The sequence below is a fragment of the Phocoena phocoena genome, chromosome 8, assembly GCF_963924675.1.
Source record: "Phocoena phocoena chromosome 8, mPhoPho1.1, whole genome shotgun sequence".
Lineage (NCBI taxonomy): Eukaryota > Metazoa > Chordata > Mammalia > Artiodactyla > Phocoenidae > Phocoena > Phocoena phocoena.
In genome coordinates this window covers 86682961-86708057 of record NC_089226.1, presented here as the reverse complement: position 1 = coordinate 86708057, position 25097 = coordinate 86682961, and the positions used below count along the sequence as shown (strand labels likewise).

The 25097-nt window shown below is 43.0% G+C and overlaps 1 protein-coding gene across 1 annotated transcript in view; it reads left to right on the top strand.

Moving 5' to 3' along the window:
• Positions 1-13230, top strand: part of SLC1A2 (solute carrier family 1 member 2) — a 137647-nt gene extending 124417 nt beyond the window's left edge. The window contains exons 10-11 of the mRNA XM_065882920.1: positions 8927-9158; positions 13075-13230. Of these exons, the coding sequence (XP_065738992.1) occupies positions 8927-9158; positions 13075-13146 (304 nt within the window). The 3' untranslated portion in view covers positions 13147-13230. The remainder of the gene's footprint in view (positions 1-8926; positions 9159-13074) is intronic.
• Positions 13231-25097: the final 11867 nt, after the last annotated feature.

Here is a 25097-nt window from a genome sequence, read left to right as displayed (position 1 = left end):
GAAAGTGTGCATAGGGGTCTGTAGCTCGGTCAGATCTGCTTTGAATTAGGAATGGTTCCACATTCTTTGTCACCAGCAAGAGGAGCTCTGGAAACACACTCTTGGTCATGGGCGCCGTGGCTGTTGGGTGCCCATCAGCGTGTGAGTGGGGCAGGGGGATGAGTTGAGAGAGGGGGTGCAGGGATTCCCTGGTGACACGTAGTCTGTGGGGGGAGAGCAGAGACAAAGAACAGGGGGGCATTTCTTTTCCTCCCCAGGCAAGGTTTGTAAGCTTTCAATTTGTAAGCTTTCAACTTTTCAATTTAAAACCAAACAAAGCCCGCAGTGACATTTAATGTGCCATGGTGTTTGCCAACTGCTGGAGATCAGCCAGCCTCATTACTGCCCGCCGAGCCCTGGACGTTTTTCAATGAACAGGCTTAGCTGCTCTGTAAATGTCATGGTGGAAACCAAGATTCTGAGCCCTGAAAAGTATCCGAGTCCTAGAACACCGGATGGGTGGGGCTGGTAAAAACAGAACCTTCCCCAGAATCTAAGAAGCCCTTTGTAACAGGAGTCCTTGGCAGGTATTTATGAGATCTTGTGACACCCCTCTCTCTCTGAAGGATTCAGGATGGAAGGAGAACTGTGGGCCAATACCAGGAAGAGATGATAAATAACTGGGTCTGGGAAAAGGAAAGCCAAGTGGATCTACGGCCCACTTATCACATGGGACTGCTATAGTGAGATTGTTCCTGGGGACATATTTGCTCATGAGGGGGTATACTTGAGATGGCACTTATAAGGAAGCCTGAGGGAGCCTCCACCCTGCAGTGGGCACTCAGAGGCTCCCTCATTAGCCTCCCAGGATGGAATGGAGCATTGGTTCTCAAACTCGAGCGTGCACCAAAACCTCCTGGAGATTCAGGAGATCTGGGGAGGGGCCCAAGAAGTAGCTTTTCTGATAGGTTCCCAGGGGATACTGATGATCGGTCCAGGGACCTGACTTCCAGAAGCAATGGACCAGAAGTAGGGAGCAGCAGTATATTCCTGACTGTAGTATATGAGCATCTCTACTCTTTTTTGAGCACTGGTTGACATCGTGTGCATCCATTCAATGAAACTAGATCAGAAGGACCCAGGACTCTGACAGCTAATACTCAGTGAGTGCCCCTTCATTATCAGACATTGTTCTAAGCACTTTACATAGACTTGTTTAAAAAGTTGCAGCAAATTATGAGGCAGCTAGTGATATTATCCCTGTTTTACAGTTGAGAAAACTGAGGCTCAGAGCCAAGAAACTTATCTCAGTTTAGTAGATATTAAAGGGCTGAACTGGGATTCAAAGTCAGACGATCCCGCTACTCCTTAGATGTTCCAGGCTTGCCCATCTGGGTTCTCGTTCTCTTATTTAAGACACACATAACTGATTTAACCCTCATTCCACGTCTGGTGGAAAAGAACACCAATCCCTACATCTACCCTATCTCTGAAGAGTCTAGGGGCTCATGTTTAAGCCTTTTGCTTTGATTTCCTATTTCCACTGATTTCTCCTTTTTTCTGCATCTTACCTCATCTTCTTTCTCTGTCATCCTTAGCATGACATCCTTATCCTTTTCGACTAAGTCTTTTCTTCCCCTGCTGAAGTGTCCCTGACCCGACACAGTGTGATTGCCCATCAGGGGGGTGGGGTGGAGGCGGGGCGATAGTTCCACACAGCGAAATCATGTTTTAATGCTCACAAAAGAAATATGTGCTCCTGGAAGGGAGAGGAGGGACCAAGCTCGGGAGAGTTATAAAATGAGAAAGAGAAGTCCCCCATCACCTACAATTGAATCTTGAAAAGGAGCAGAATATGCGACTCCTCGCAAAATGCCAGTTGGCATGTGGGTTATTTTAAGCTGAAAGCAGTCAAGACCCAGCAGACTCAAGACAAGCTTTTTACCTCCCCTTAACTGCCTACAAGAATTTAGAAAGGAGGCCTATACCAGGAAGAATGCTATTACCAGGGAGAACTTTTTCACCGGAGAGACTTACCTGCGTGGCAGGGCAAACATTTTTTTACCAAATATTTGCTCTTCCTGTGAATTGTTTTTCCCCCACTTTCAAGCCCCAGACCCTTATCCCCTTCCTTAGCTTAGGATGGCATATAAACCTCAACTGCCTGACTGCTTTTGAGTCTTCTATTTTTATAAGGCTCAGGTATGTACAAAATTAAATTTTCCTCTATGTACAAAATTACACTTGATCTTAGCCATAAGGCCGAGAAGCGATTGTATATGTACAAAATTAAATTTTCAATATAATTATTAGACCGGCCAAAGAATCTAGAAGGGAAGAAGGGAAAATTTTTCCGCCCCTATAATTTCAGGTCTTGTTTCTCTGAAGTAATCACTGCTAATACTAATTTACAGAAAGTAAAATGTTAATAATAGGCATTTATTTTCTTTAAAAAAAAATCCTTTAGCGTCCCCCACCATGGGGAACCTCTCCCTACACCTGTTTAGTTCCAGTCTCTGCCTGCCCCACTGGGCTTCCTGGCTCTCCTCCTCTGTGTCTTCCCCCAGCTTTCAAGACACCTCTCTCATTCTCCTCTGCAAGGGAATCTGGTGTCTCTCGGTGTCTCTCTCCTCCTTCTTCTGGATCTTGTCCTGCATCCTAACTTGTCACCACCAAAATATCCAACTGGATGTTCGCTAAACAAAAGAGAGTTCTCTTTCTAGAGTTAATCTGCTGCCACCTCTTAAATAATGATCCATCCCCACCCTGCGTCCTTCACATACCTGCCTACCTCCTTCCCCCAGGTCCTGCCCATGTCCTAAACGAATATGGTATCAACTCTCAAAGGGCTAGTAGTCTTAGTAATGGGGATAGATGTGGTCAGAAAATCCCCACAGTGCTAGGTGCAAAAGAGGAACGTATAAGACGTGATGGAGGAGTAAGATAGGAAGTGATTTGCTCCCCTTTTCGCTTGGACTAATGATGATGGCGGTGAGCAGTTAAGGTTGAGCGCTGAGTTTGGGTCAGGCGCCCTGTGAAGCCTTTTATAGGCAGAGTTTGGCTGAGGACCTCTCAGAGGACAGGCGCTCCATATGGGTTAGCTGTTGTTACCTTCTCCACATGCTTGCAGGTGGGCATTACTTTCCGTGTTTCACAAATGAGAAAACTGAGTGGAAAAAGCTATTTTCCCAGCTAATCCTGCTGGAGCCAGGATTGCAATCCAGGCTTGAGTCCAAAATTCACACTCTTAACCCATGCTTCTGTGGGTCCTTCTTCCCTTCCCTAATCCCATGTGGTTTGAGCTCTCAGCTGCCCGGAACCGTGCCAGCCTTCTCAAGGTCTGGGGCCTCAGGCGACCCACCTGCCACACTGCGCACCCTGCATTCTGAGAGGCAGACGCAGTGATCTGTTTCCATGAATATTAAGCTGACTCACATGAAATTGACAATAGTCGGCCTTTCTGGACTCATTAAGATGGTAATTTCATGTGGTTCACTCCAATACCAGGGACCAGATGAGTCTTGAGTGACCCTGCCCCCTTGGTTCTGTTCGTCTGTGAGCAGGACTTCCAGACAATCCCACCGTCTTCCTGCCAGAAGATTTAGACTGAAAGAAGGAGAAGGAGAGAGAGCACCTTGGCAAATGCTTTTCTTCCAGGGTACCAGACCCGGCGCCGCCGCGTGAAGGGGCTTCGTCAAGCTCCCCTCTTGGTTTTGATTCCTGGTAGTCCCCAAAGAATAGCTATGTCATCTGTAGTGAATTCATTCAATTAAAGATTCTGCCTTCACCTCTGTCCCCTTCTCAAGGTCCTGACACACCACATCCAGACCCAAGAATAACAGCAAGCACTCTAAAATTCTTTTTACCGAGCAGCCTAAAAACTCCGGAGGTCAGCAGGGTTTCATGAACTGGTCAGGGCTGTTGGGAGAGAAAATGAAAGTATTTGCCTGTGGAGAAATTTTCCACATGTGAACCATAAATCCCCATATCCTGCTTTTGGCCAGAATCGGACTTCCCCAGAGTTGGTCAGATATTCCCCTGGTGGCCTCAAAAGCAAACTGAAATTTCTGTCTTCCGTCTGCCTCTGTCTACCATTCTGTCTCCTTGCCGTCTCAGTCAGTCTTCTTGAATAAGTTGATTCTACATAGTAATGCCCTCTTCCTCATCTCTCGTTCAAGTTTCTAGTGATGGCAAGCAGGCTTCTGTTGTCCCTGCCTCTGTATCGAAACTACCCTTGCCAGGTCAATCATGGCCTCTTCCTTGCTGAAACCAAGAGACACTGGTTTCCCTTATCTCACCCGACCTCCAGGCAATCATGGGTATTGTCCTTCACACCTCTATTTTTGAAACACTCTTCCCCCAGGCTCTTCTAATTTCCTGCCACCTTGGCAGGCTCTTACTCCTTTGCCCAGTCCTTAAACGTTGGTGTCCCTGCGCGTTCTAGACTAGATTGTCTGCTTGTCTCACTCTGCTTCTCCCCAAGGATGAACTGAACCTGCCTTGGCTCCCATCCATGGCCTCTCTATGTGTTGACTCCTAATTTCCTACCTGTAGCTCAGCTGTCTCTCCTGACCTTTAGTCCGTATTCCCAACCACTTGCAGGACATGATACCAGAATCTTTCTCACCCCAACCAGTTGTGTCCCCTACATGTGGTAGTCCTGTCCACTGGTTGTCCAAACCAGAAACTTGGGAGGAATTCTTCACTCTTTCTTTTTTATTCTCTATAACCAATCAGTCCTCAAGTCCTGTAATTCTGTCTCCTAAATGTCTCTCAAATTCATCTTTGTCCGTATTCCCCACATCTTCACTAAGTGGATTTTGCTCTTTCAGTCTTGCCATCTTTTATAATGGAGCAAGCGTGATCCTTCCCTCCCATGGCTCCTCGTCACACACGGGATGAAGTTCTAACTCCTGCACTTGACCGATAGGGCTATACATGATTTAGTCAGTCCTTACTTTCTGCCTCTCACTGTACTCACGAGTCATCCTGAACACTCCTGAGGGCGCCCACCTCTTAGATTTCTCACGTATTAGTTCTCTCTTCTCTCTAGCTCATTATCTCAGACCCACCCGTAGCGCCTGACTCAAGACACTTCTATTCAAGCCTTTGCTGGGGCCCAAGTGTAGATAAACTGTCCTGCCTACAAAACCCAAGAACACGCAGCACTTATTCCTATTAGAATATTTATCTTGCTCTAGTGGGGGATACAGACAGGTAAAGAGAGTGTGGGTTCTACCAGAAAAGAGAACAAAGAAAGGGTCTTTTCTTGCTCTTTACTGCTTGGACACCTGGCATAGTGCACACACTAAGATGCTTGTTATGTACCTGTTGAATGAATCAATGAACTAACAAAGAACTCAGCAAGTATTAGAGTCCACATTCTTCTCTCATTTCCACTTAGCCATTTTCAGGCTTCTGTGCTCCTGCAATCTTTAATGAGTATTTAAGGCATTCCCATTGTGTCTCTCATTTCACTTAACCCTCGCAACTTCTTGTGAAGTTGGAATTAGCCTCATTCCATATTTCATGCTCAGGTAAGAAGTGAAAGAGTTAGAACACTTGGGTTAGGGTTTTAGCCCTAAGTCCAGGGCCCTTTGCATGTTGATTTGGGCATCAAACATTAGTCTGCTTTGATTTCACCCAACTCTGTCTTCCATCCATTACTGTCCTGGTGACTATTTCCATTGGCTAGAGTTCTTTTTCAAATTCAAAGAGACCTGAGCGTATGGAAGAGACATGAGCATTGTGCACATTTGGAGAAAGCTCACCCAGAAGTGCTATTCCCCAAACTTGGTTCAGTGACTGCTCAGGAGAGTGGGGTTTGGTGTCAAAGAAAGCCAAGGGTTGAGGAAGGGGGAGTTTGTGAACTTGTATCACTCATTTGAGTGGAAATGGCTTTATTAAGCTGGCAAAGTAATTAACCCTTGAGCATAGTATTTTGTGCTTTTGTCCCCCTGATGGGATATGAGTGATGCTTATCTCCAAAAGGGGAAGGAGACAGCACATAACGAGTACGAGCTGTGGATCAGGAACTGGCATTATCTTCCCCAAATTCTGTAAAGTAGGTATTTTGACTGGATGAGAAAAATTCTGGTTGGGGAAGTCACCCGGGTCACACCGTTCATATGTGGCTGAGCTAGATTCAAAATCGGGACTGCCTGGCTCCTGGGTGCTTTGCATCACATGGCAGACAGTGGATCCTTTTTAGTTTAATTTTATTTATTTATTTATTTATTTTTATACAGCAGGTTCTTATTATCTATTTTATACATATTAGTGTATACATGTCAATCCCAATCTCCCAATTCATACCAGCACCACCACCCGGCCCCTGTTTTCCCCCCCCCTTGGTGTCCATATGTTTGTTCTCTACATCTGTGTCTCTATTTCTGCCTTGCAAGCCAGTTCATCTGTACGGGGATTCTGGAGTCACGTTGCCTGTGTCCAAATATGGTTCTGTGACTCTACTAGGGTGTGTGACTTTGGGAAGTCGCTTATTCTCTTTGGGCCTCAGTGTTTCCATCTCTTAAATGTGGATAATAGTCCTTCTTATAGAGTTGTGGTGAGGATTAAGTGAGGATATAGAGGTAATATCTATAAGGTAGATTCCTATACAAATAAAAGTTAGCTACCATCATCATCACCACCACCATTACCTTTGGTCCCTCTACTTGCCAATAAGGCAGATTCTTCTGGGCCATGAGATAAGTGAGTATTCAAAGCATTCCTCTCCAAGACTTTAGTGCTCTTTGGAATTTAACAATTGATCAGGGGTGTTGGGTGCATGGCTCAGAGCACAGACCAGGAGGGATGGAAAGTACAGTTGAAAAGCAACAAAGTAGACGACAACTGCATGATGAACAAAACTCAGCTGTTTAGTTGGGTGTGCTGCCATAGGAATTGGGCTATAAATAGGGTTAATGTTTTCAGGGTAGAGAGGAGCTTAAGCAGGCGTGTTTGGATGTTCTACCTAGGAGCTGCCAAAAATATATATGAATTGACTTGATCAGATTAATAGTGATATTAAAAGTATACATCATGTAAAATTAATGTTTTGTGAGCTCTTATTAAATGTCTGGGACTGTGCCAAGCATTTCGTTCACAACAACCCTTATGTAGGGAACACTTTTATTATTACCACTTTATAAATGAGACGACCAGGGCTCACAAATGTTAAGTATGATCAAGGTGGTCCAACAGGTAAGGGGAAAAGCGGGCATTTCATCCAGGTCAGCCTGCCTCCAGAGTCCATGCTTTTCTTAATACATATTCCTTCTCATCTCCTTATACTGGGGCTTCTTAGTGACCTTGATTTCAAGAGCCTGATGCTGTGGCTGACCTCAAGACCCAGTCTTCATTCACGTTAGACTATCACGCTGAAGCAGATTCTCTAAAGCGGAAGGGAGGGGGAGAGCCTTCTCAGATGGAGAGATGCCCCTGAGAGTGGAAGCTGGGCTTTGATCTTTCATGGGCAGCATCTTCCTGCTTGAAACCAGAAGGCCAGCTGGCTCCCGAGTTCCTTGCAAGAGAACCAGGCCAGACTCCTCCTAGTACAACTTCATAATTACTGTTCTCTAATGAGAAATAGATTTGATCATAGCAACTAGAATTTATTTTAGGCCTTAGTTCCAAGAACCTATTAAGGTTTCCACTTTGCCTTGAACCAATTCTAGTATCATCCTTTATTTATTTTATTTTTTTGCGGTACGCGGGCCTCTCACTGTTGTGGCCTCTCCCGTTGCGGAGCACAGGCTCCGGATGCGCAGGCTCAGCGGCCATGGCTCACGGGCACAGCCGCTCCGTGGCATGTGGGATCCTCCCGGACCGGGGCACGAACCCGTGTCCCCTGCATCGGCAGGCGGACTCCCGACCACTGCGCCACCAGGGAAGCCCTATTTATTTATTTCAAATTGAAGACTAGAGTGCCCTGAACTAAGATGTCTCAGCAGCATTTTTACCTAAACTCCTTCTTTTTCTTTCATTTCTTTGTGGTTTTCCAGCATCCTTCCTTTTAGAGCTTTGAGTACCTCATAAGCCTGGTCAAAAGGACTCTTCACACCGATTTAAACTTATGGGTGAGAGACTACAACTTACTCTTAAGAACTTAATTAGTTTTCCTGGTGCTGACGTTCTAAGAGGGGATGTTATCAACCATCCTATTTTTTTCAAGTCAGAACCTGAGAAACAAGATTTGAGGAAGGATTTTTCTCAACCCTTCTTGGTTCAAGAGGCCCTCTGGAAGATTTTATTTTTTTTTTAATTAACAGAGAGCGCAAGAGAAAGCATTTTGGTTTTTTTCAGGACACATAGGCACTACACATATAGGTCAGGGAGGAAATTGTGACTGGGTTTCTTACCCAACAGCTGTGTATGCGTGTGCTAGGGACAGACTGGGGCCCAGGGAGAAGGCAGTGTTGTTTTGATCCTTACAAAAAAGATGAATTTTCTACTATGGGGGAATTCACAGGTGGTTGCACTTTCCTGTAGAATTAGTAAATAGGATAAGTGGAGGTAATCCGGAACCTTTGAAGAACAGTTTAAATCAAGAGGACTTGCTGGACACAGCTAGGAATGGCTGCAGTCTGGGAGCTAATTCTGAGATCTGGACACATTATTTCCCTCTAATTCTTCCTCCCCTCCTCCTCCTTTCTCTTTTCCTGTTGTTTATTGGGCGCTTACCATTCATTAGACATTTTACTAAGCAATTTGCATACATTGTCTCATTTAATTTTCATACGAGCTTATGCGAGGAGTATGATTGTTATCTCCAGTTGACAAACAAGGAAATCAAGGCTCCTAAAAGTTAAGTCACTTGCCCCAGACCAGGCAGAGGGAAAGGTAGAGCCAGAACTCAACCCCAGGTTCTCTCCGTTCTAGACCTTGACCTCTCAACCATCACATCGTACTGCTTCCTCACGAAACGTGTCCTGTTCTTTGTCCCCAGGGACAGGATGAGAACATCCGTCAATGTTGTGGGAGACTCTTTTGGGGCTGGGATTGTCTATCACCTCTCCAAGTCTGAGCTGGACACCATTGACTCCCAGCACCGAGTGCATGAAGATATTGAAATGACCAAGACTCAGTCCATTTATGATGACATGAAGAACCACAGGGAAAACAACTCCAACCAATGTGTCTATGTCGCACACAACTCTGTCATAGTAGATGAGTGCAAGGTACCTTTCCCCTTCATGGATATCGAGACCTGTATATAAAAGTGCATGCTCAGTTTCTTAAAGCCCTGCATGTATTATTGTCACATTTATTCTTCTAAAGAATCGTGTAACTCAAGCGTCTGTGAGTCCCAGATCATCTAACTCTGTGTCTAACGTGGCAGGGAATCAACAAGGCTAATGGTGAAAGAGCCAATCGGTTGCTTGTTTTATCCACGTGATGTAAAACAATCACTTTGACTCCCCCGTCCACCCACTCCACAAATTCAATCAGTTTTCTTTGAATATTATGCTCAAGAATTTGGGGTTTCTAGGGCCTTGCTGGCTTTCAAATATTCTGTTCAAGTGAAACATCAAGAGGAATACACAGAATCATTTGATTTACACAGCACAAGTATTCCTTCTTGCTGTATATCATGTATTGGTCAAAAGTGTGCCCACATGACTTTGTGCAGCTATCTTTCTCTTCATTATTTTTGTGGGAAGGTGAGTTTTCACCTGGCAATCACTCTGCTCCAAGAATGGGGAAGCAATTTCAAGTAGAGAATAACTCTCCTTCAGGACAATTATCCATAGATGGCTTTTAAAAAAACACTATATGTCACATACTGCCTGGCAGCACCATTCTTCCTGAAGCACGGATGTTCTGGACTCTTTTCCAAGCTGTTGGATGCTAAGTCTTCAAGCTTGATTGGCTCTGTCTAGCCTTCATTGTAACTAACTTGACATTGTCAAAGTGTCATGACCAGAGTGAAGCAAACTTGGAGAAACCCTGGCAGGTGAGCAGTGTCAACTCTTAAGGGTTGTAAGTGGCCACTGAGGACGATCTGAACCGAACGCAGATTTCTGATACCTTTTTGATTCCTGTTGACGGATCTCATTTAATAGTTAATTTCTCCCTATGTTATTTCTGGGTCATTCCAAATATATGCCATGGCTTCTGCCAGACAACTAAGGATGACACAGAAGCAATCCCCTCTACTGGACTGTATCATAGGTGCAGCCACCATCTTTGGTTCATCCCCTCTGTATAAGCTACATGTGTGGGTAAACCAGGGCTCTGATGCAAATTAGGGAGGGACCCCGCCCATCAAGAGGCAACTGCATAAATTAATTGGCTCAGTGAAAACAATTAAAATTGTTAGAAATTCAGATGCACCTAAATGGTATACTCCATTCTCCTGGAAAGTTCGTGTTTTCCACATCTCAGTGATTGTGCTGGATTATTCGCCATCAAAATGTTAGTTTTGGTGAACAAGGGTCAACATTCCGTGGAATAGCTTTATGCTCTGTTATATTTAACGAGTATTCATCGTGTGCCTTGTGGGGTTTAATTGAGCACCCCCATCTTATTCCTATGACCTCCTATATTTTGATTATTAGTCAAGTTTTATTGAGTGCCCATAATCGGCAAAGCCCTGAGTTAGGCACTGGAGGACAGCAAAATGAATGTGCAGTTGTATAGTGGAGATACAGCTTGATCGCAATTACTTCCCTATGAGGAAAAATAGTAGTAGGAAACAAAATAAGATCACCACATATATTCTTTAACTTTGCAGTTATATATAAGAAGAGTCCTAGTGGCTAACTGCCTTTGCTGCGGCCCTTTTGGAGCATCTCAGGAGAGGCTTCTTAACGATATGGTGTAGGACGAGTTTTGAGGAAAGTGTATAGGCATGGAGATGTCTTTAGATTTCAGACTTCCTGCACTTTTTTTTTCCCTTAAAGCATATCAGGACAAACGTGCTTCATTTATTTTAGCAAACAGTTCAGTCCCTGTTTGTTGGACAGGGAAATGTTGGTCAGCTGTCTCTATCACTGTGAAGTAAGCCCATGAGAGAGACTGTGTCCCTGTTTATCACTGCTGTGCCCTAAAGCAGTGCCAGGCCTGCAGTAGGCTGTTCAGAGATATTTATTGAGTGTGTACTTTTAGCATCTCGACCCCATGCTTTAATTCAGATAACCTTTTTTGCTGGACAGTTTGATAGAGATAGTGGCTCAGTCTTTCTAGGTAATCGACCACCAAACCAACCACCTGCAAACTCGTTGGTGAATTAGTGTTTAGATGGTCAAATGGTGAAACTGAGCAGATCGTGGAAATGATGAAACGGCCATATTGGTTTAGTAACTCTTTGGCGGTTTGCAGTTTTTAGTGAAGTGATGGGTTCAGCTCAGTGAAGATTGTGAGGCGAGGCCAGTCGACCCTTCTCGCTCTAGACCAGTTAACTGAGTTGACACCTATATGCAAAGGAGGCAGTCAGAGCTGCGGAGATGAATTTGAAGGCTTTCCCAGAATATCTGAGTCCCATCTACTCCTGCCTTTGAACCTCCTTCTGGTCCATTCTCAGTCTCACTGTTTTAAAAGCTGAGTTGGGAGACATCACTGCTTACTGCCAGTTCTCCCCTTTTGGCTCTTCCGTTACCCAGGTGTTGGGACGGAGCCGGGTGGAATAGACTGGGGGAGCGGAGTCCCTGCTTCCTTTAATCCAGCCAGAAAAAGGGAATGCCAAAAAAGCTGCAGTCCCAGCTACTTCAGAGACACAGGTCTTGGTATTTGAAAACAACAGCCTCCCTGCCCCTGCCACCTGAGCTCTGTCCGGTTCTCCAAAGGCACCATGATTCATAATGTTGCACAGCTATTGATCTGGTTCATCACTGAAAGCCAAATAGGTACATTCAAGGTCATGGTGAACGGGCAGCTTGCTCCGGGCAGTTAGTTTGTCTCTGGCCGTCTTTCCTGACAGTTCACTGAAGGGGAAACAAGTTTGCTGCTGCTCTGGTCACAACTTTAACCATTCTGAGCATTGTTCTGTCATGTTGGTCTCTCTATTTTCAAACTCTTGCCTTGTAACCGTAGTTTGAAGTTACGCAATGTTTTTAATTTTAATCAGAAGAACTGCGTGTGATGCTTTCATTTGCTTGTTGCATGGTCTTTTTTTTAAAAAAAAACAATGCGGGGGCCTCATGGGGACCGGAGGAATGAGTAGTTTTTATTTTCATTTGCTTGGTTCATGAAAGGTTTTCTGTTCCTAGCATGTTGTGTGTGTAATGCATGCCTCTCACTTCCACTTGGGTAAGAAGAAGGCCAGATTTCTTTCAAACATTGCTGCGTTTGTCATGTCTCCATATTCTAATGCTTCCATAAATCCAGTCTCTCCATTATGTGGAATATCAGTCGTGGGTTTAAGTTTGCACATGACGTTGAGGACAGACAGATGGAAGGTAAGCTAGGAAAACGACTTAGATGTGGAGGGGAAAACTTCCCACTCTGTGTAAGGGTTCAGTTCGCTGAGAGCCAGGGAAGCATAATACTGACAGTCTGGGGATTATAGTTGATTGATAAATGTCTGCAATGAAATAATTTAGAGATACTGATTTCAGCCTTTTAATTCCCTCCTTTCCTTTTTAATTTTTAAAGCCTGGATAGCTTATATGGTAGAGCCAGACCATCACGATTTGAAAATTGGACGTGTATAAACTCCACCTGGCCTCATTGCAACTGAACCTTTCACGTGCATGAGTAGAAGTAGCTGCCTAGTTCTGGATTGTTTTTCTCTCTGTGGTTGTTTGGAGTAGCACAAGGGCACTATGTTTTCAGGACTGCATTGTTGTGTGGGGGGGTCTATGGGTAATTAGACACCCTCATAACCCTGAAAGCATAGTAGAAGTTATTTATCCCCCAACTTGCAAAGTATCTCTAGTCGCTCAATACCCCCCAAGGCAAATATGTATATTTTTTTTAATGTTTGCAAATCAGTGTTGAAAACTAAGTTCAAAATCAATTTGGAAGGAACAACGTTTAAAATTAATATTTACGTCGTGTAGTAGAACCTGGGTCTGGTGGTCCTCCACATAACCCCCCAGGTGGTTTTTCTGGTTCGTGGCCCGTAAGCTGGATATTGATGATAATTATTTTCAGGTAACTCTGGCAGCCAGCGGAAAGTCAGCCGACTGCAGTGTTGAAGAAGAACCTTGGAAACGTGAAAAATAAGGATATGACTGTCAGCAAATTCTTGAATAAACTCCCCAGCGTATCTTATGGTAAAAGAGGATATAAACAAGCTTTCTTTAAAAAGAAAAAAAATTATTTCTATGTTTACTTAATCTGTTAGCTGAGGCTTAGAGGATCTGTTGTGAGTCAGTGATAGGCACGGTGCTGTGTCTTTGCCAAATAATGCTTGGTAACCATCTAATTTTCTCACTTGTATTATTGTTTGAATGGATGCCGCTGGAGGAATCAGTTTGAATTGAAGACGCGTTCTTGCCAGCTTCCCTTTTCTCTCACGACGCAGAACCGTGGATGCTCTCTTCCCAGGGGACACGACTAAAGCCGTGTGGCACATTCCAGGGATTTGGATTAATGAGCAGACAGTCAGTGTGTTACTCCTTCCAATGTTCTCCATGCTTCACCTTGTGACACACAAGAGATTCTGTTAGAAGGCTTCGGAAGTAAATCCCCTTAAATGTCTTGTAGCGTACGTCCTCGTGTTGATTAAAACAAAGTACCCATCTTAAGGTACAATTTCTCTTCTGTATACGCTTTAAGTTAAATGGCTAAATGTTTCAAAGAGAGTCATAGTGGGAGCCATATCTTAAAGGTAGCCGGTTATGGAACCCACTGAGTCTCTGCTCTACCCCATCTAGTTTATGGAAATAATTGTTGAATTTCAAAGTAGGTTTCATAATTTGCTCTAAATTTGATAAGGGATTAGGATGTAATTTACATATAACTTCTGTATATATTGACAAAAGTAAGAGAGCACAGTCAGCATAAATTTTAACCAGATTCAAAGATTCAAATTCGTTTGTGTTTCGTTTGCATCACCTGGCATAGTGACATCAAGTGAGATTATTTGATCCAGGCTTCAGTGTCTTTGTTTCGTTCATACAATTCTTATTTGGGTCTCTACCAAAAAGAGACGTCCTTAATCCCCAAGTTATTTCAGTCATATTCTCATCAAACTAGAAGGCTTCATCATTTTACTCTCCTCACAGATGGAGGATAGTTGGGTTGGCTGTGCCTCTCTCAATACTAATCTCATGATAAAAACAAAACCAAAACACTGTTAGTTATCTAATATGCGGAAAGCTTTTTGTTATATTATATCACAGCACCTAAAACCAGTTACAGGACACAATTGGAAGCAGAGCCCATCTTTTCCCCCAGTCTTCTCTGTGGAAAGGAACAGAAAACAAACATAGGTGCAAAAACCCTATAAAGGTGACATTCTTATGGCAAAGTCAGGGCAGCCTTGAACCATGAAGTAGGAACAAAGGTTGGCTCTACGGAACTTCACAGATGGAATCTTCTCAAGGCTGTGGAAGTTTGAGGGAATACATAATATAATTGGAATAGCCCAGTCGGTGCCTTGCATGCTGTAGGCACCTCCAAGCTACATTTTTCAACATTTTCTGTTGAATAACCCACAGTATTTTCCTAAGGTTGCTGGCTTTAGGAGTTTGCTGAGGACTTGAGCATGAATCATTGAGAAATAAGCACATTTGACGTGTGTAGAACCTTGGTCCAATGTGAGGGTAAGGTGTTTTTCTGCTGCCAGCAGATGGGTGCTGAGATATTCAGGAAGAGTCATAGGGTCCAGATTTTCTTAGGAGAGGGTGTTTATGGACATACATGCCCTTTATTACCCTCTCCTTGTGACTTTTCTCTTCCAAATCAGATACCTTTGGAACACACAAGAGACATGAGATTCTAGTAGTTTTGTCTCTTAAGCTCTAGTGGGTTATTTTGGGGGATAAAAATCAGTGTTGAGCAGTATTAAGTAGTTTTTGCTTTTTTTTTTTTTTAAATACATTTGTCTTCATTTTCATTAGATGGACAGTTAAGAGGGTGGCCAAGGGCATGCTGAAATGTAGTAGTGGAAAATGCATCCTTTACAGCAGATGTTGTGGGTCAAAGGGACAGTTCCTGGGTTTAACTGTGAAACTGTTAAGGACCATCGTTAAGTGGTGCTCCCAAGAGCTTTTTTACGGTGAGGAGAAGGATTTAGGCAAGGCATCTAGGAGCTTGTGGTTTTGCTGTTTAACGCCAGCTTAGCACTTTTACATACTGGCATGTTACTCAAAGGAGTGGTCTCAGAATCGTCTTCCGAAGACTCTGCCTAAAAGTCTTCCCTGTTTGTTTGTCTTCAGCTTTTTTCTAGTTATCGAGTTAACCTACAAATATATAAGGGGACAGCGTGTTCAGAAGAAACTAGGTGCACAGCTTAGCAAAGCAGGTTTTTCAGGTTTGAAACTATGCAATAAGTTTCATGAGAATATACTTAGGAAATCAGTTCATCTGGAAGTTCAACAAATCAGTAAAAATAAGCAATGTCTCAAATTCAGGACTAGCCTGAAAACCCAGGATGTATGTAGAGCTGACGTGTGACTGTGTCCTCTGTTTTTTTAGGCCTCATTCATTCTTCTCATGCCATACCCACTGGGGTCTTCCTTGCCCAGCATATGTGCCATAAACAGAACAAGTAGACCCAGAATATACCTCTAACAACCATTTTCTAAACAGGGTATTATAACCTGTCAGTTATATGCGTAGATTTATTTTAATAGGTCCAACACAAATATGAATGCTTGTAACAGTCCATTAATGTTTGACCATACATAAATGTTATGCTTGTATACAGACATGGCAGGCCAGATACATACACTGCATCCTTTAGGTTCTGTTAAGTCAGGGCTTTGGCAACACCGTTTTTTATGAACTCATTCACTATTTTTAGGAATCAGAATTGTCAGGAGAAAACCAACGAGGTAGACTTTTATTCTCTCCTTTCTCATTTATGTCCTTTGGGAAACCCAAGTGGAGTCATCATGTGATTACCTACTACAATTCAATGAATCAAGTCCTATCAGTGAAAAGACTCACACTCAAGGCAAAGCTTTACCTTAGATCTTTGAGGATGTGCCTCCCATGCAGAGAGCATCAGACAATCAAGGCAATCATCTAAATCACGCAGATCTTCAATATAAAACTTCAGATGATGAGTTTTGAGCCAGGTAGCTGTCAGGTTTGACTCTTCACTTCCTATTGTGTGTGGAAACACAACCTAGAGCCTCATTGCCTGCAGAAGTGGCCATGTTCCGTAAAATATAAATATTTACTTCTCTTTAACTACTCATCAGCTTTGGATGTTCAGGAAAGTCTAAAGAAAGGTTGCCAAAATGCCTAGCTTTTGGATTTGAACTGGTGGAAGCTGAGAAAGGCTTAGGGTAAATTCAGATTATGGGGAGATGTACTCCTGGTAGGTAAGGTCAGGAATCCCAACGACCGGTTGAATAGAGGGTCTCAGATCATTTCCACTCGTGCACAGAGAAATATGTCATTTGCAAGTTTATATCTAGTCAAGAAGCCCCTTTGGAGTTGGGTAACTCACCTACTGGATCCCCAAAAGGAAACCCAAGCCTGCCATGCTTTTGCAAATACCACACTTCCCTTTGTTCCCAATAGCAAAAGTTATGGTACAATACTTCACTTTTGTCTGAATCAAGGGTTCTGTCTGTGCTATATTTTCCATGCAAAGAAGGTCAGAGGATTAAGGCAATCATGTAGCTAATACAGATCTTCATGATCTGAACCAAGTAGCTATTAGAAATATGGCAGTGAATCCAAATAGGTACCCATATGCTCAGAGAGAATTCTCCATAGTTCAGACTCTTGATAAACAAGGCTCAGCAGTTACACCCAACGGAGGTGGCTCTTCCCACTTCGCTGCTCTTCAGTGCTTGGGGCCATACAATTGTGTGGGCTGCCGGTTTGGCTTTGCTTATTCTCCAAATAAATTCACTCCAAGCCAAGAAAAAGGAACAAATGGGATTTTTCAATTATTGTAATACTTGCTCTTTAAATAAGATATGATAGTCTAGGAGCCTAAAAAGATTAAGTTTAAAAACAAAAGGCTTAAAGGAATTCTGAAGTGAGAGTTTTGTAAATCTAGTTGTCAGAGAAGATAAATGGTCTCAGGATCTGGTAATTTCTGGCTAAAACCGAGAAGGACCGCCGAGTGCCAACCCAGGGACGTTGCACTGTGGACAGATTTGTCTCCTTGGATGGAGTGAGTTCAGAGCTGTTCAGACATCAGCTGCTTATGATTTTTCTGAAGAGAAAACCCGATTTCCACTCTTCCTTCTCCTCCCTTCTTATTCCAACCATCATTATTGCTGCTTAAGAGACAGTTTAATAAATGACCATCCAAGTTAGCGCGAGGGTCGGTTTTAGAATAGATGACAGAGACTCTTAACTGAGTAGTGTCTTATTTCACCGCACAGCACAGCTAATTCAGGGAATGGCATCGAGGTGAGGAGAAATAATGCAGTTGGGTGGAGAAACTTTTGACTTAGACTCTGCCCATTTTTATTCATATAACTTACACAGGTCACTTTACCCACAAGCTCCACTGAAGAAAGAAGAAAGTGAAGTGCTGGATTCAATGATTAAAACCCCCATCCAGCCCTATGAAACCACCATCTAATGATCTCTACTTTAATTTCTTCTTTCATAAGAGGCTTACTACTATAACACATTAGCTATTTATATTGTAGGTCAGAGGGGCCCACAACAATGGATAATCAATTTGGATTTTTCTCGTCCCCTTTGGGGGAAATTAGATTCAAGCCTTTCTCTTCATCTGAAGTTTTACAACAAGCTTGGAAGATAGCCATGTTCATCCACAGTTTGGTATCTGGGGATACAACAAACCTCCTTTTATAAAGCTGTCCTTTGCCTAAGGCACTGTCTTAATAGAAGTAGCCATTCAGCTCAGGGAAAAATGCCACCAGAGTCATCATGCGGGGCCAGGGTGAGCCTATGGCCTCCCTCAAGGTCTTGCATCATTCCTCTTGTGGCAACAGGGCCCACCCCGAATACCCTAAACACACAGTTTCCTCCAAACAGTCCTAATTGCCAACCCAGTGTGGGAATTTGGGAGCATCTGGCAAATCGACTTGAACACTCATGAAACTGGTGGAAGACTTACACAAAAACAACGACTGTCCGTAAATATTCCCTTTCCACTGGTACGCAGACACGCACATCCATGCACAGGGTGGGCCCGGGCCAACTCCTTTCTCTAGAGAGGTATGCAGAGATATTTGGTTGAGTTCATTTTCAAATTTTCCTCTTGGTTTGCTATTACTGTGGGCATCACATCACAGGTGGAGAAGGTCTGTCTTACAAGAATAGACTTGTATTGGTGATCATTGCCTTTTTCAATGCCCAGAGTTTCTAGGCTGGATAAAATGCGTGGTCTGTCTGCGAGGTGCATGTGACTGGCCATGGCCTTTGAACAATCTCTTGCACGTTCTGGTACTGCTGCAATGGGCCATGTTTGCGTCCTTGCTCTTTGTCCAAACTTCTGCTAAATACGCAATACATTTGGTATTATTGTGTCGTGGGCACCTTTATTGCCAGAGAAGACTTCAGCTCTGTAGATGCGGAGCAGAGGGATGTAAAGCTAGTACTAAAAGGATCGAGTTAGTGTTTGTTTGTTCGTTTAAATTGTTAGTGCAGAAGACCTGACACTGGAGCATCAAGAAAAAGATATTTCTTAAGGGATCCATATAAGAATGTATGGAAAAGTAAGAGAAGCCCTCAAGTTCTTCTTTCGTTCACTCTAAATAATATCCTGAGTAATTACTGATCAGCTTTTTTTTTCCATGTCCAGCTTTGCCTCACCTTCTTACTTCTGGTGCAAATATCCATTTTGATATTTTTTGAAGTCCTTCTGATCATTATACAGGGCCCTTTTGTGCTGAGGATAAAACCTGCTACTGGAACAGATCCCTCTACCTCGCAGAGTCAGCAGTTGACCTAGAGCCTGGGTAGCGACAGGTCTCCAGTTCCTCCGGAGACACCTCCCACCCCTGGGTGAGTGTTGGAACGGAACAGCTGACTGTGACCCTTGTCATCTTTCCCTGTGGGGATGGGGATGATGCAGGAGACTCGCTCCTTCTGGGGCTCCGCTTCTTCTCATGGCAACCATTTAGCTGCCTAGAAACAGCCTGTTGCCTTCGGTAGGAGAGAGGTTCACACACTAGCCGAGGAAGTTAGTCTAGCAGATCTCTGAGTTTTCGCCTCCGTGGAGCAAATTCTCTGAAGTGTATGATCAGAACGCTGGCGCTGTGGTTGCTCACTTCTCCAGGAGAGTTTTTCTCCTTACTAGGAACTCATCCTTCGGCATCCGGATCTTTCCATAAATGACCTTCACTCCTTCCCTTCTTCCTTCCCCTGGGAAACCTCAGCACTGCATTTCCATGTTGCACAAGACAGATCAGGTTATCTGGTCACTACAGAGATTTGTATATAAAAAACTACTTTTGTGAGGATTTTTGTATATCGTTTTTCTATTTGTTTTCTATGGCTTGAGGAGAGAGCTGGCAAACTGTGAATCTAATTTGGTCTTGCTGCCCACGGACATATTTTGGCTTCCCGGTAAAAATCTATGTTACCGGGGACAACATATTGCCCTCTGATCGGTATTGCATCCACCCCCAAATTCCTCCAGTCCAACCTTACGTTCTTTTTTTAAACAAATCCGTGGGCTTCTTTGCTATTATTTATAAAGAGCATGAGAAAACATATTTAGAGTCCTGGATATTATATGGTTAATATTGATTTAGCCTTTAATGATGTTATAGGTTTGTATCTATTCTTCATAAACCATAAAGAACTCAGTGTAGACTGAATTGATCTATTTAGTATCTGTAATTTTGCAGACAGATATCTTCTTACGGTATTTTCTATATAACCACATACGTAGAATTACAACTAATTAGAGCACAGGGCGTTTCTACAGCAATTGAGAGCTGTCAGTTGTTTCCCGAGCATACAGCCACATTTGAAAAATTTAAGAACCCAGTCCTTTGCGATGCAATGAACAAAATGACCGTTAAGAACAAGGAGTCACTTCAATCCCTTAGCTGGTTAGGATATGCATTTAAACAATTAGTCTTTTTAACTCACGGAATGGTGCTGACTCCTTATTATTATTTTTTTTAATTAATTCATTTATTTATTTTTGGCTGCACTGGGTCTCCATTGCTGGGCTTTCTCTCGTTGCCGTGAGCGGGGGCTACTCGTTGTCGCAGTGTGCGGGCTTGTCATTGTGGTGGCTCCTCTTGTTGCGGAGCACAGGCTCTAGGCGCACAGGCTTCAGTAGTTGTGGCTCGCGGGCTCTAGAGCGCAGGCTCAGTGGTTGTGGCGCACGGGCTTAGTTGCTCTGCGGCATGTGGGATCTTCCCGGACCAGGGATCGAACCTGTGTCTCCTGCATCGGCCGGTGGATTCTTAACCACTGCACCACCAGGGAAGTCCCCTGACTCCTTATTTTTGACACCAGGCCTTGTTTTTCCAGCTAAGCATTCTAATTTTGCATTTCTCCAAGAAAATGAGAAATAAGGTGATAATAGTTGGATCATTTCTATGTCAGAATCTCCCATGCCTTCCTAATAATTTACGTGAAAATTGGCTTAGGAAAACTTTGAATAGAGAGATTGAGGGTGAGTGCAAGGAAGCAAATCAGGACAGATTTGTCGCAGTTCGTTCTTGCCAAGCAAATTGGTAGTAAATGTCACATTGTTATGTGAATTGAGCACATATTTTTAAGAAAAAAAAAAAAAAACTGGTACCAGCTCTGAAGCAATACTCCATCACTGGGGCTTAGAGTCACATTGAAATTGTTTAGAAGCAGCCCAGGTAGATTCTGTCCTCAGGTGAGTAACAATCTATGTAAATTTCCCCAAAAGGCAAATCAATAACTACTGCAAAGACAAGGGAGGGTCTTCCTTCCACCAAACACGCTTTCTGATATGGTTGTAGGGCTAGTATTTTTGCTATGTTTTAGGAAAATAGTCAGTTACATAGAAAGTGTACCGGTGTGTATTTGAACCCGCTCCTCGTTAGGCAAACAGATTAGATGTGCCCTCAACTGGCAACGACTGTATCTGTGATTTTCAAGTACAGATAGCTGTCAAGCATGAAGTTCTTGTGTGTACACAGTAACACTTGGTTCACGCATGAAGAGCAGTGCCTACGCACTTTGTGTAGCTATAATGTAGGTATCTATGTGTAATTTCAGTGAAATGGTATATAGATGATTGTAATTTAATTTAAATGTTATTTTTGGCCGTTCATCTAAGTGCAGTAGACATGTTGATTGTTGTTTCGAAAACCCTTCTTTTCCTTCCTAGATAACTAGTAGTGAATAATTTGTCCTCTTTCTTAAAGTGACTTGGGAATGTATATCATGAAGAACTTATCTATGAATCCTTTGTACCGATGATGGTTTGAAAGCCTGTGTGTGTCCAGCGTCTTTGTAAATGTGCAGTTTGGGGCAAAGGAGGGTTGGATGTGTGTCATGATTCTTAGTGAAAGGTCATCTGAAGTCTACGTCGTGCCCAATGAATGCAACTGTGGAAATGTTGATTATCTCGGCTTAGGTAGATTTAGAATGAGGACATTTATCTACAGCCCTCCTTCACTTGATGGATCGGGCTCACAGAGACAAAAGGCTCGTCTCCTTCTCAGCATGAGCATGGTAGCATTACATCCTCAGGAAAAGGTCTGTCTCCTTGGTTGCCAAATAGTGACCATGATGCTCGTGACTTAAAGGTTCTGAAGAGCCTCGTCCTCCTTGGTTTCTTGAGTCAGGGTACAGGAAAGACATTCACTGACTAACTGCCGTGTAGGCAAACCCCACAAAAGCACAGTGCTGGTAGTACATTGCACAATTGTCTCTAGGAAGATAAGAGAAGCACAAGCATGGTCAGTGTACAGCTTTGGGGTTGCAAAAGAAAAAAAAAAATCAACTGGTGAAGCACAGATCCCACATATGTGAAGGGAGTAGGACCTCTACCTAGTAGGCTTTGTGTGTGTGTTTCAAGCAGTGGAAGAGGAGGTTCAATGCAATTATATACCTGCCTCCAAAACACACATCCTGTCTAATTATCACTAAATGGAATGCTGTGGGGTCTATAGTTCCTGTAACCCCCTTTTCCTCTGTAAGGACAGAGAAGGATGGGCATGTTCAGCTGGGAACACGGAGTGCCCCTCTCTTTTCACAAGAGGAGTGAAGCTTAAGAGATCCTCTGAGGGCACAAAGCACGTTAATTTTCAGTGTCTTCTCCAATGATTGGAGTGAAGGAATGTAAATGGGAACAGGCACATTTTTTTTTTCCTGAAAATGTGGCTTCTTCAACTCCCGTCAAATTCGGGATGAAAGCTTACCGAAAGAAAGCTAACCTTTAGGCCGGATTCCCTTTGAAGATTCTTTTTGTGTCCAGAATGAAAGATAAGAATAATTGTTTCCCTCACATAGCACATAGTGTTTAAAGACTAATGAATGAAAAAAGATAAAAACTTCGACTAATTTTGGGGGTGTTTCTTACATATGGTACTAGGAAATGCCTTGCTGGCAAAGCACATTTTGGGTAGTTGAAGCATTTTGTTCTCACCTTTAGCTTTCTAAGCTTTCTTACAATGTGGACTGATTACTGTAACATTACATGTGTAAAATAACTGGATATTCTTTATATACAGGAAATAATCTGTAAATCCAATATTTCACTAAGTGTTTTAACTTTTATGTATATATCTCTCATCAATAAATGTGGATTCCAATTTCTCTTGGTTGTTGCCTCTCCTTCAACTCCAATTTTAAACTAGTGTTGGTTACATGGTGTCTCCAGTGCTCCTTTTGGAGAAGTTTGTGGATCAAAACCTACAGTGTCTAAATGAATATTTTCTAGGAAGCCTAAATACATGGTGGAATCACATCTTACGCTATAAAGTTATGAGTTGGGGCTTCCCTGCTGGCGCAGTGGTTGAGAGTCCGCCTGCTGATGCAGCGGACACGGGTTCGTGCCCCGGTCCGGGAAGATCCCACATGCCGCGGAGCGGCTGGGCCCGTGAGCCATGGCCGCTGAGCCTGCGCGTCCGGAGCCCGTGCTCCGCAACGGGAGAGGCCACAACAGTGAGAGGCCCGCGTACCACAAAAAAAAAAAAAAAAAAAAAAGTTATGAGGTGGATAAAAATGGTGTATAATCAAAATTATCCTTGTGAACAGCCAGTATGTGTTACCCCCCCAAATCTCAGGAGCCTAAAGCAACTGAGGTTGATTTCTTGCTCATGTGATATGTCCATCATAGTTTGACTGGGGGACTCTGTTCCACGCCATCCTCACTGAGGGGATCTGAGGGAGACTTCCCCCTTATGCTTCTGCACTTGCCAAATGCAGGAATAAGAGAACATGGCACATCTTACACTGACTCCTACAGCTTCCTTCCAAATGTTGTATGCCTCACTTGTGCTCATTTATCAAAGGCTAGAACTAGTCACATGGCTCTACCTAACTTCAGAGAGACAGGAAAGTACAACCTTACCAGATGCCCAGGAATAAAACTGGAAAGAGTTGATGAACAGCTCTAATGACTATTAGGCCGTAAAAAATTCCTTAAATCATTCATAAAGGATAGTATACAAACATATAGTCTTTCCATTTGTCCAACACAGCAAGTTCTTCTCTAGTATTGAGAAAATCATTGCTATGGAAGTAAGTGACGAGCATTTAGCAGTCACGTTGTAGAAATAAAATGCATGGTCTTCAAAAGTAGGATCACAGTCAGCGTAAGATTTTCATGTAGTGAAAGGTGTATATTACAGGAAAGGAGCCCCACTGAGAGAGTGACAGGTTTTCTGTTCACGCTCCAGGGCACCCACATATTGAATAGAATGGCTTGGATTAGTTGAATTGTTCTCTCTCATTGTTTTTTGGGAGGAAAGGAAGCAAATATTTGATTTTAACTAACTAAAATACATGTATGTGATACATCACAATTTCTTTCACCAGTGTCAGCGATTTATGTAAATTGTTGGTGAAAACGGACGCTTCCTTTGAAAAGGCACTTTTCCTTATCCCTTTGGAGTCAAGCGTACGTACGTCACACCCGTATTCAAAATGTTATTAAAATCTTATTTACAGAAAATATGCACGTCGGTGGGTTTCTGGGCTGCCATTTGGTCTTAAAGTAGCAAAGAGCCACAAATCAGAGTCAAGATAAACTTAATACATTAGTATGGATACAATTTGATCATTATCAACTACTTCTTCAAAAGAGGACACAGGCCAAGAGAAGCCTGACTTTGCTTGTTCAGGGAGTATGATCCCCATGTTCTAGTTTCTTACCCTGTCTTCTGGAACAGAGGTGTTTAATCCACCCACTGTCATTGTAAGGCCACTTGTACGTTGCTTCAACTTAAAGGAGAAGAAGAAAAAGGGGAAGAAGAAGAATTACTATTATTTGGGGGCTGAGAATGGAAGGAGGAATTGTAGACTAGGAACCAGTAGGCAAGAGTTCTGATCTTTGCACAGTCACTAAAGAGTTGTGCAAATGTGGTCAGGTCCCTTTGCAATTTGGAAGTCATTTTGACATATGTAAAATTAGGGGTTTGAAGTGGATAATTTCTAAACTTTTGAACTCTGAAATTCGAATTCCGTCAGCTGGGTAAGTCATCGTGACTACAGATAGTTTTATTTTTTAATCTGATTATTTTAACGTCATATACATACAAAAGAATATATGTGACCTACATCTAAGTCATGATGCCACATCATATAGAATCATACGAATCTATTAGCCAGTGGGAAAATTAAAGCATCACCAATAACTTCCCTTGACCTTTGTACTCCTTCCTTATCCCATTAAGCTGCTTTATTCCCCGGGGGAAACTATGGGAATTTTGTGTTTATCATTCCTCTGCTTTAAAAAATATTTTTATCTCACACACATGCATGACTCCACAAGCTTTGCTTATTACTGAGCTTTATAAAAAAGGGTATCGTACCACATGTGGTCCTTTCCAACATGTCTCTTTTCTACCTAATGTGTTTCTCAGTTCATGTTGTTACAAGTAGCTGTGGTTCGTTCATTTTCA